Source organism: Podarcis muralis, chromosome 5 (genome assembly GCF_964188315.1).
Source record: "Podarcis muralis chromosome 5, rPodMur119.hap1.1, whole genome shotgun sequence".
NCBI lineage: Eukaryota > Metazoa > Chordata > Lepidosauria > Squamata > Lacertidae > Podarcis > Podarcis muralis.
In genome coordinates, this window is record NC_135659.1 from 40657859 (window position 1) to 40670548 (window position 12690).

Here is a 12690-nt window from a genome sequence, read left to right on the forward strand (position 1 = left end):
GCCGAGCTTCTAGACTACCAGTAATGGGCATTAGGGCTACACCAGCATAGGATTTGAAGGAGAAAGGGATGTTATTGCCAAGTATGAGACAACAGGAAGGGCTAGGGTCCTAACAAAATCACGTTTATGAGTCTTCTGAATAACCTGTGTGGAACTACCACATTTGAAGTAGCCACAGAAGGAAGTTTTACTGAAGACTCATCTCTCTCCCCACCCCCATCCCTCCACAATATATTGCCAGCTGAGGTCCCCAAATTTGCAAACCACAGCGAACATCCCTGTTCCATTGCACGGATCACTTGAGAAGCAGAGTATTATATGCACAATAGTTGCCCCATGCTCATCCTCTTCTTCTGCAAAAATGCTGGGCTTCAGATAATGAGAGCACATTTGAAGCCAAGAATCACATGGAGAAAAAAAATCCTAAATTTCTTCAAGGCTAGAAAACTGGGGTGCACCAGCACCAGGCTTTAGGGGCACTCTAAGCCTGCCTAAAGCTATGACTGGGGGAAGTGCAGTACTGACACACTGGGCCTTGGAGGCTCCCCCCCCCAAACAAAAATGAATATTTAAAACCAGAACATGTCACTTATCTTGCAAGAGTTAACTCACTTTATCATGTTCATCTATTGAGTTGAGAATAACTTGGGATGCATCCTTAGCAATTTGGAGCTGTGTCTCTGTAACGGAAGCCCCGTGGTCCACAATGACAACTATGTGTTTAGACTGAGGTCTAACTGTAGAGACGTAGACAGGCCTGAAATTGAAAAAGAAGTCAGGAAGCTGCACAGAAGCTTTGAACAAAACTGAAGGAGAATTCATTGGAAGGCACTCCTTGGTACTGTAAATATTTATCTATTTATTGCATTTACCCCCCCCCACACACACAAGGAGCTCTTAAGGTGGTGTACATGGTTCTTCCTTTCCTCATTTAATCCGCACAACAACCCTGTGAGGTAGGTTAGGCTGAGAGGCAGTGACTGGTCAAAGGTCACCTAAGTGAACTTTGAGGATTTGAACCCTGGTTTCCCAAGTCCTAGTCCCAACATTCTAACCACTACATCACACTGTGCAAAGAACTGCAAAAGGCACCATATTAAAGAGCTCTTAGACAATGACTGGAACATGTTTTGAGAGCTGATACGGATGCTATCTTTACTTCTTTCATGTGCTTATTTTTGGTTGAGCAAATCCCAGTTTAGCGGCTGACTTGTTTGGCAGCCTTGGGCAAAATTCTCCAAATATTTATAAACACTGGAATAACAGTGACCTTACCTGATGAGACTTTTGAGAGGACAAACCATGATAAAGATTTCAAGCATTAAAAGTGAATTAGCTTCCCCAGAGAGTCTGCTGTGCAACTGTGTGAATGGTACACAAACAGTGTGTGCAAGCCTAATTCTTGAATGCAACAGGAAAAATTATACTGGGTTATCTGAGTAAGCCTTAGGTATCCAATTTTAAATCCATCATTTAGTAATAGTCCAACCAATTATGATGTTTACATCACGCAGAACTTGTTTCAACAAAGAATCCCTGTTTTGAACTGGAAGCATGAGGTCTGAACCGGTTTACATATATATCAGCTGATGCAGTGACTGCTAAGCAGCTGGAGAAATTATTACAGCACAGTATAGCTAGCATGTAGGGGGAAAGGCAAACTGTGTAAAATTGCATTAGTGCATTAGGCTTGGATTTATGATCATCAGACAAAGTCTCTTGCCATGATAGTCTTTCCTATTAATGCCCTAGAATGTAATTCATTCATAAAGGTCAATAATCTGCAAGACTTTCTTATCTCTGCATACTATTAAAAGGAAGTCTTTGTCAGGTCTATTAAGGGAGCAGAGTATTTGCATGTTGAGAAGGGTTTGACTAAAACAAGGCTGTTGTTTTTTCCACTGAGGTTTGAAAATCTTGACAAAGGAATCCCGACAAAGGAAATTAAAAAGACAAAACAGGAACATACACACCCTGTTCCACCTCTCAATTTGTCAAGACCAAAGACTCTCTGGCATAAACAAAAGATCTTTGTGTCTAAATATTACTATATCAAAAACTCCCAGATAATTCTTATCGCAGGAAAAAGGAATTCAGGAAAATATTCTATAAGCATAAGATTATACTTGTTGGCATCATCAGCTCTTAATATTAAAACAACCTACTGCCATACACTGGTACAGTATTAACATCTAGGATCTTTAAAACACATAGTGGACATGCAAAGCTTACATGCAAAGGAAATGCTGACAAACATCCATTCAAATGAGTGGAATAAAAATGCCTCAAATACATGCCTTGTTTAATCACTGATACTTCTGAAGCAGCTCTGAAAATTACCTTTCTATTAATGGGACAAACCTATCTAAGAGGTAATTTGTATTCTCGTAGAACTACAATTCCCAGAATTCATGTGATAAAGCAATAAAAGAGGCAAATTTTAAAACCACTGGATTGTCAAATGAAGTTTGTAACCATGGCAAGAACACTGAGCCGGAAGAATAGCAGGGTCTAGATGGGCTGCTTGGCTTGATCCAGCTCCAATCTTATGTTCATATTGGTTACTTTTCTTCCCAATAAACTTCTCTTACATCCTTGCACATGGAACACAAGGAACCTGTTTCCGCACGTAGATAGCTTTTGCTGGATCAGGGCATTTGACTGCTGACAGACTTCTTAATCTAGAAATTATCTTCAGTCCCTTCCAGCATTTGCAATTGAATACTTCCTCACTCATTCAACTTAATTGAATAATGGAACTTCACTTGCCACACCTTTCTGGTTTGGCAGCAGCCTATTAAGCTTCTGCTGTATAGCAATTTCAAAGTATGTGAGTGTTGTGTGTAGCAAGGAGATAACCATCCTTTCTGGAAAGCTCTTTCAGCCTTCTTGATTTTAATACTTCTTGGAGAAAGCTCTGTTAATATTTTAGAGTGAGATTTTTATTTTTATTTTTTAAGTGAAGATGTTAATGGGGAATGGTTCAAAAGACTGAACTATCATGTTGGCAATCGGGATTAAGTATACCAGTAAACTGTTTAGCTCACTGTGAAATAGCCATATGATTGTTTCAAGAACAACCAGCATGTGTCACCCTATTTGAAATCTTCAGTTCCACTGTAGAGCTGCAATCAGCTGAGCATTGGCACACTGAATGTCTGTTGAGCTAGAGTTTGAGCACCTGAGGCAGTGATCACGCTACAACTTCACCATGTGCTGAAACCCACTTAAAATCCATATTTTCATCACGCCTGTTTGAGTGTATTAAAAGTTCACAGGGTATGGTCAGATTATTATATTACCATCCTTATAAAACATTCATAATGGAGGGCAGCCTACAAATTATATCGAATAAAATCACCCATGACATATTTTCTGTTCAGATTTTGGTTTTTTTTTAAATCAATAAATCAATAAAACCGTACCTGCTGCGGTGCTCGTAATTGCCCTTACATCGAAATTTGTGAGCTGGAAACACAGTAAAAATGCCTTCTTCTGAACTAAAGTACTGCCATTTAATTCCTGGGTTGGACTTCAGATTGTCAGCAAGTACTAATTTAAAAAAAAGAGAAGGTGAATGAATGGTATTATAATCAGAAGAATGTTTTAAAATAACAGGTTAATTGCTTCTTTAAAGTAACATTAATGTGACTGAAATCAAAAGAGAATGCTTTTTTACAGAGTATATAATTGTAAGAATGCCCACTATCAACGTTCTACTGTATTTTCATTTTTTAACCAACATGTTTTTGGACACCTCCCCCAAAACCAGACATTTTTCACTCCTAACGCTTTAGGCAAATTTAGGCAAGGCTACATGCCACCCTCAATTCTGCAATGTGTCCACAAACCAGCAAAATAAGCATCCCAGGCATTTTCTCAGACCTATGGTACTAGTTGAGATGAATAGCTGTGGAAGTGTTTGCAACTTCGGATTTTTGTTACCAGCCAGGAAACCTTTGGGCCAAAGGGTAAAATAGGATATATATTTTTCCTGAATGAAATAGCCTTGGTGGACTGTATACAGTAAATGCGCCTTACATTGTATATACCACTACATTAGGATTTCTACATATGGACTAACCATGAAGCTGTGCTATAGTAAAATAAGTGAAACATTAGAACTTAATAAACATTTCAAGGCAAATAGCCAAAAACAAATGTAGAAGTCAGTGGTGATCCTGCATAAGGAAGGGTGCCTTAGTCAGTCCCCACAAAAGCTTTCCAGAGCTGGGTAGCAGTTCAGCTTTTTCATGGGAGCCAAGCTCTGCTCCTTTCAGTGGTGGCCACCCACCATTTTATGCTACCCAAAGCATACCTCAGTCCCACAGAGCTATGAAATCTATAGTCCAGGTAGAACTACAGACCTATTGATTTTGAGTAATTTAAGATGGCGGGCAGTCAGCATGGATGAGAGCAAAGCTTAACATCCATTCAAATGTCCCACCACCCATCCATCACTGAAGCTGTCTAGGAGCCCAGTGGAGTGTGGTAACTAGTGCCAAAGTCGAAGCAGCAACTGCATATTGCCCTAGTTGGGAGAAGGCCCTGCCCCCAAAGGCCTGGTTCCAACCCTGTCTTCCTGCTAGAACTCTCCGAAGGTGCTCATGACATCCTCCTTGGTCTGGCTCAGCAGACTCATTCCTGACCACTGACCATGCTGGTCAGTGGAATATCTTCTGGAAAGCCACAAGTTCCCCATCTCTGGTACAGAAGAAACATGGCTGACTGAAACCCTGGACCAGAAGTTCTCCCCTGGTGTTTTTCGGGTGGGTGGGGGGAAGTTGTGAAGATATACTGCAACATTTTGTAGCAGGTCCCATTCCTTTACACTGCTTCCATGCTTCCCAGCACATGCAAGCCTCACTTTAACCCATGATATAATGAGACTTCACTGTAAACTCAACTTGTTCTCTTCCACTGAGTTAATTATATCATTTTAAGAGCGTGTTTACAACAATATATATTTTCTCTGTATGACGCTTGTCTTCCTTTTCCTTCCTCTGACACATTTTAATAGTTACCATGCTTGTTCTTTCCCTGAACACAAATCTTTCCCCAAAATTCACAGAACAGGGCCTATGCTGCTCTTCCTTAAACCTCTTAGCTTTGCTTTTTCTACGAAGGCAAACTTCCCTGCTCTAAGTAACTGGTTTTATTTCATGACTGTGAGCCTCAGCTTCAAACAATCCACAAATACTAAATGCTCTTTCTTATATAGAATAAAAAAAGTCTTAATATTAGATAAGCCTGTGTAGTATGAAGAGAATAGTACTAATACGGTGCAGATACCAGGACTCCCCACCACGACTCCATTCAAAGCACCTTCACAAACGCACAGATGAGGCAGGATTGTTCTCATCTTACAAATATGGAGCTGTGTGCAGAGAAATGCAGTAACTTATCCAAAAGCTCAAAGTGAGTGAAGCAGCCAAGCAAGTAATATAAGCCTTGGGGAATTTGCTCCTAGCTGCAAGTTCAAGTTACTAGACTATGCTCACTTACTCTCCCAGACTGCACTTTCTTAATTATTCAAATAGACAGCTTTTCAAGTGCAGATTTTTAATTTATGGAGTGAGACTTGAAATTTTAAGGCGGTATTTAAGCTTGGAGAAGAAACAGCTGTTAGACACATTTTACCAAATAAGTCAGAACACCAGCTCTATGTCAGCTCCTTATGCTAAATTACATTTTTTGGGATTTATATTTTTATTTTTAAGAAAAAACAGATTGGGAGAGAAACAGAACTGCAGTATACCCCTGATAAGGCTGTTCCCAGCTAAACCTAAACAAGCAAATCTACCAAAACAAAGTTAACATTACTGAATAGACTTTTTTTTAAAAAAAGGGATAATGTACCAAGCGTCCTCAAATACAAATATCTCCAATGAATCCTGCAAACTCCAGGTGCCAGTTTTCAAAATGCAAATATAAAAATATAAAAACATAGAAACAATGATCTAGAGCTACACACATGCCCTGAAAGCTTTCATTATCTGTTGGGCAGTGGATAGGCATTGTTAAAGCTAACAGTAAGCATTGGACCAGTTTATTTTGGTCTGGTATCAGGCTTCCAAAGGGGAACCACACAAGTGATCTTCACTGCTAGATGAGAACAGCAGGAGGCCAATATATAGCACCATCTCGATCATACAGTTCCAGGACAGAAATAAATCTGAGTAGAAGCTGCATTGTGCAGCCAATTCTGAAACTCTACATGACATCATTTGATGCTTCCTAGGCATTGTATTCAATGCAGTGCTAAGGAGGATGTTCCATGAGCTCAATGATATCTCATAGTGCTGGGGAACATTCTCCCCCTCTGCTCCCTCCTAAATTTGTTCTGGGGGTTCCCCCACCTTCCAAAGCAGATTGACTACTATTGACTAATATGCAACGTAAACTATTAAGCCTCATTTTTGTAAGTCAGCAGCTAGATGAGAGCAAAACAGCTGACAGCATTGCCCTGGCACCTTACTCCCTGGACCACCACAGAGAGTTGCTGGCTGATCCTCACTGCTTTGCAGCACCACTCTGCACAGCAGCTGGAAAGTATTCTGCAACTTGATGGCCCAGCTGGATCAGGGGACCTGGGCAATCAAAAGGAGCCCTGCTGGCCTTGCCCAATTGCTGACTCAGGATTTGCTCCCAACATTTAAGAAACCTGTCTGCTGGAGTAATTGCTCTGTGCTGAGCCTTGCCAGCAGATTTATCTTGCTGAAACCTTTGCACCACTCACTCACCAGCTTCCTGGCTGCCAGGCCAGCCAGGCACCAGCCCTGGTCATTAAGCGCGTAAACATAGGTTTTGCTCCCCAATGCACCATAACATTTATTTACTAAGGGAGAGCACAGGGAGAAAGCTTCATTTGTGAACATTTGCCAGCTGTGAAAAGCACCTCACCTTTCAGTGAATTTTGAGGAAGTGGAAACAGGGGTGAAAATACTTTGTCCATTCAGAATGAGGGCAGGAAGCATTGACCTCAATCGGAACTGGTTTTGTGGTAGCATCATGTAATCACATATATCATATGTGCATCTTATAATCACATATATCACATATATGTAATCACCATGATGCTACCAAGCTGATTATGTGTTCCAGTTTCTGGGATAATGTTGTCTGCATGCAAAAATCCATGAGAAAAAACTCCTGCTGATTTGGGAAGAAATAGCAGAACAAGGGCAAAAAGAGCTAAGCAATCTGGGATTTCAGGAGATATTTCAGGTACCAGAGGGATATTTTTTGCAGTAGAAATGCGAACATTCAATCCAGCTCTGATTTTCAAAGCCAAGTAAACCTTTTGGTACACGTGGGCCAGCTCCATCTGCTCTGATTGACACTAGCTCTACAGGGGCCTCCACAAAGGTCCTTCTCAGTTCTGCTACCTGAACACCTTCATAACTGGAGATGCCAAGAGATCGAATCAGGAACCTTAGACATGCAATACACGTACTCAATTCACTGAACTATGGAACTGCTTTAAATTAACAGACATGAAGCCAGGGTACATCTGCACGGTAGTCTCCATGCTCCCAACTTTAGGATTAAAGCACAAACATTGAAAAAAACTATGAAAATTAGGGAAGAACTGAGGCCGACATTACTATTGTCAAACACACAAACAATACTCCCAATTCTCACTTCAGCAAAAAATCTGGGCAGAGAAAAGATGCAGTTATGAATAAAGTCTCTTGCAGGCAAGAGAACAAATTGAAACTCTCCCCTAAGGTAAGGGTACAAGATTTCTGTCAACGAATCTGGGGACACTTTTCAACTTCAATGGATTTTGTATGGGGACTAATTTGTAAATCTGGGGACTGTCCCCAGGAAATGGGAACGTCTGGTAACCTTACCCTAAGGGACACTAGATTCACATACTGTATTGGCACGAATATAAGCCGCACCTGAAAAATTGGAGGGGGGGAAAAGAAAAGAAAAATACCTGAATATAAGTTGTCCTGGGTGCATACCATAAGGTCGTGGATATAAGCTGCACTTTTAACTTTTCACGGTCAAAATTTGTGGGGAAAGTGTGGCTTATATTCAGGTCAATACGGTACATCTCTTCTACTGCAATGAAAAGCTTGAAAAATTACAATGTATTTGTACTTGGCTAAAGGTCCGTATAGTTAAAGCCATGGTTTTCCCAGTAGTGATGTATGGAAGTGAGAGCTGGACCATAAAGAAGGCTGATCGCCGAAGAATTGATGCTTTTGAATTATGGTGCTGGAGAAGACTCTTGAGAGTCCCATGGACTGCAAGAAGATCAAACGCATCCATTCTTAAGGAAATCAGCCCTGAGTGCTCACTGGAAGGACAGATCGTGAAGCTGAGGCTCCAGTACTTTGGCCACCTCATGAGAAGAGAAGACTCCCTGGAGAAGACACTGATGCTGGGAAAGATGGAGGGCACAAGGAGAAGGGGGCGACAGAGGACAAGATGGTTGGATTGTGTTTTCGAGGTTACCAGCATGGGTTTGACCAAACTGCGGGAGGTAGTGGAGGACAGGGGTGCCTGGAGTGTTCTGGTCCATGGGGTCACGAAGAGTCGGACACGACTAAACGACTAAACAACAACAACAACAAAGCTAGTTATTTGGAACAAGGCAACAACAACAACAAAAGTTTCACTTTAAGTCTGAACTTTTACTGTTTTTGTGTAGTTAGCAAAACTGACTGGGTCTGGTGCTATGATGGGCAACAATGATACTGAATTGTAATTGGGTCATACTTTCATATTGTTAGCTTTTTAGGCAGTGCTATATAGAGCTGTTAAAAAGAAAAACACCAATAAACACAGACTGATTTTCAAAAGGAGGCAAGCTTTGTCCAAACAACAGTGTGTGTCAATTGATGGCATGCACTATGCAATGATAAAAGACGATAAAATATTTTACAGTGGGAAATTGTTATCACTAGCAGTAGAGAGAACACTTTTTAAATTTGCTGTTTTTATTACCTGAAATTTAACTGTACAATAAAAGAAGTTGCATTGCAAAACATCTTATCAAGATTGAGGTTTTTAACCCATCGTAATAATTTAATTATTTATATCCCACCCATCTGGCTGGCTGGGTCCCCCAACGCTTTCTTAAAGAACTTTAGATGTGCATTAAGTGACATTCCTGCCTCTCAACGCCCCATTCCTCAGGATGCCTAAAACACATAAGGCACAGTTGAGGAAACTGACATAAAAAGGGGGGGGGAGAGGTGAGAGAGAATCTATTTTTAGCTTCCAACAGAGGATTGCCATATTACATATATAATGTGGAAAGGGTGCTGCTCTCATTCTAGCCTAAGGCACTCAACTTTAATACTCAGTATGTGACTTATTAAAGTAACTGTTACATAATGAGTAATCATGTTCCATTTTTAGTATGTTTGAAGATTAATTGGTTAATGATTCCAATACGCTTTATATCTTGCAAGTGTTATCCATAAGTGCCAAGCGTTATCATTTTGGCATTCTCTCTGAAGTTTTTAAAGACTGTCTCCACAAGGGGCCCGTCTCCTGTTACGTGCTTCACGCCTTTAAGGTAATTTTTAATCAGGAAGAACTAATAAGTGCTTTGTGTGGGATTTTGCAAATCTGACAGCATTGCACCAAAGTCATGTATTGTCAGTATGCCTCTCTTAAATGTTCACACCCATGACTGTAGCTAAAATCTACTGGACAACCTGCACTTAAAGAGATGACCTCAGGATTTTGCCTTTTCACAGTGCCAAGATTCAACCCTGAATAAAGACACTGCTACTGGGCATGTGGCAAATATTTTTACCTAACTCCTGGGCGGGGGACAAGGAAAGAGTTTTGCGGTGCCTAAGCTTTCACTTATAAGCTTATTTTATCAAATGCACGAATGATCCTTGCTTAGCAGCTATATAAATACACATTGGTTAAAAAAGGGGGGGGGGGAGATATAAACAGAGGAGCCAAAAAGCCATGAAAAGCGGGCTTGCAAGTTCCAGGTGCTCCTAATCTTAGAGGTAAGGCACTTTTTAAGTACTCTTCCAGAAAACCCGATTACCTCCACAAAAAGTTTTTCAGGATCCCTTTTAAATAGCTCACTGCAACTCTGCAGGAAAAGCACCACAGCTCCAGAATGGCAGAATTTTACAAAAGTGATTGGTCATTCTTTCTAGGATAGGAGTTAGTAGGGAGAATGTGTTAGCAGGAATGTGGATATTTTTTGCTAAACCAATACCTTGAGGAGATAAATGGAACAATGCATTATGGAACAACGCTACTGTGCTTTAAATAAATCTATCTGGGCACCAGAAACAAGAGAGATACCTGCTTACTCAGTTTAAATGCTAGGATATATACAATGCATGCCATCTTAGCAAGCCTCACGTAGGAACATGGCATAAAAGGAAAGCATTTTAAAGAGTAAAAGGCTTGGAATGAAGATAAAAGGAGACCCCCCAAAGTACACCTCTTAGGGATTGTAGCAAGGAAGAAACTAAGAAATCTCAGCGGGGAATTCTTGCAGCTTTACTGGATGAAAAATAAAAGGATACCTGAAAGTGGAGGGGGGTGTAGAAAGCTTATTTTTTCAGCTGAAGTAGTCCCTGCTTATCTCACAGAAGATTGTACACTGTGGTCATAGAAAAATAAGCACAGGGTTATGGCAAAATTGGCAGCTCTCCCTAGGGAAGGCAGAATGAACTAACAAGCTGGAGGAAAAGAACTATCAGAACTTTCTGAAGCTGAAGATAAGGAAGAAAGGCTTTTGAGGCTACAATCAACTGCAAACCTGTTTAGGTATCAGGAACAATATGTCTACAGTGCTACCTCGGGTTAAGTACTTAATTCATTCCGGAGGTATGTTCTTAACCTGAAAGTGTTCTTAACCTGAAGCACCACTTTAGCTAATGGGGCCTCCTGCTGCTGCTGCGCCGCCACGGCAAAATTTCTGTTCTCATCCTGAAGCAAAGTTCTTAACCCGAGGTAATATTTCTGGGTAATATTTCAGCGGAGACTGTAACCTGAAGCGTATGTAACCTGAAGCGTATGTAACCTGAGGTACCACTGTATTTGGATAGAAACCACATTATTCAAGAGTTTCTACAGACCCGATCCCTTAACAAAACAGGTCAGTAATGATGAGTAGTTTTGTAATATTTCGCCTTAATTTGCTGGAAGCTTTACTGTTTGTTTGTTTGTTTGTTTGTTTGTTTGTTTGTTTGTTTGTTTGTTTGTTTGTTTTTCCAGGAAGTGCAAAGGAATACAGTCTAAACTCACAAAAAAGTGAGCTCCTACATGACACTCCCTGGCATATATAGGGAAGAGAATAATCAGCACCAGCATTCTTTTAAAGCTATGCTACAATTCCCTAAAGAACATTAGGGGCCTAAATTTAAAATCTGGCTGGGTGTTTTCTTTAATACCGTATCTTCACTTATATGATTCCTGACTTAAACTCAAAATAATAATTATTCATTGTAAATGGAAACCCACATGGCCCACAAGGGATAAATCAGACAGCCAGAAAAAGAAAAGGGAAGGAAAGGAAACCAGCCACATTTGCCTTTTATGTTCGTTAACATTCAACCACCTTTTCAGCTCAAAGCTGTAGTGTACGTAGCATGGATGATTCTTGGGACAGCTGAAAAGCATTTCAAAAGGTGCATAACCTCTCCTAGGATATCTATTCCTGCATTCTACCATATTAAACCAACAAGAGGAGAACCAGATATAGTGGCCTATTATGGCAGTGACAGCAGCAATAGTTCTCCTTTGAGAATACACATTCACCAACAGTGAAGAGTTGACCCGGGAAGGATCAGCTACATGGCAGTGGGTCCATGAAGAATCTCTATATCCACACAGCAGCAAATGAACTAAAGGTGAAGACAGATGTGAATTAAAATCAGAATTCATGGCAGATCTTTCCTGGCTTCTCAGTGGAATGGACAGGTGTTCATACCAGCAAGCTGAATACTTGTTCAAGCAATCGGTCATGCATCTCCCCGCACTCTGCCCTTTCTCTCACTACCATTGGTGCCACCTCCTCTACCTGGAAAAAGTTAATGAAGTAAACACAAAAGAAGGCTGTGCTAGTTCCATCTCAGGCAGCCTGCTTCAGTGCCCTGCTATCACCCCACCCCCCCAGCTAGAGAAAGACGTAACAGCAGCAAGTGAGCGAGGGAAGGCCAATGGCTTGAATTAGTATTTGATATGCTGGCATCATAGAAATGTAGAGTTGGAAGAGACCCCCAAGTCATCTAATCCAAACCCCCACAAGGCCAGAAACCCCCCACAAGGCCACCCACATTTTACCAGCTTCTCCACAGGAATATAATGGGGGGCTTTGTCAAAAGCCTTGCTGAAATCAAGATACACTATATAAGAACACAAGTTTCGCAAGTATGTTCTTCAGCTGCGAAGCCATGCCAGCATATACCATTTCACACACCAGGAAAAACTTTCTGACAGTAAGAGCTGTTCTAGAGTGGAACAGACCCCCTTGGAAAGGTAGTGAAGTCTCCCTCCTTGGAGGTTTTTAAGCAGAAGTTGGATGGCCATTTATCATGTATGATCTAGTTGAGATTCCTGCATTGCGGGATGTTGGACCAGATTGCACCTGTCTTTACTCCAAGCGTTACAAAAGCAGTAGTTGTAGGACTGACGATGAGAGGAAATGGCTGGAGAAGAAGTAACAAGGAAAAGAAAGTGCAATTGCTA

At 40.9% G+C, this 12690-nt stretch overlaps 1 protein-coding gene across 2 annotated transcripts in view; it reads right to left on the minus strand.

The window, feature by feature from the left end:
• CACHD1 (cache domain containing 1) overlaps positions 1-12690 on the minus strand; it is a 120147-nt gene that overhangs the window by 43690 nt on the left and 63767 nt on the right. For both annotated transcript variants that reach the window (XM_028733195.2, XM_077928633.1), the window contains 2 exons: positions 3426-3552; positions 613-757 (listed from right to left, as the gene is read on the minus strand). In XM_028733195.2, coding sequence (XP_028589028.1) covers positions 613-757; positions 3426-3552 — 272 coding nt within the window. The remainder of the gene's footprint in view (positions 1-612; positions 758-3425; positions 3553-12690) is intronic.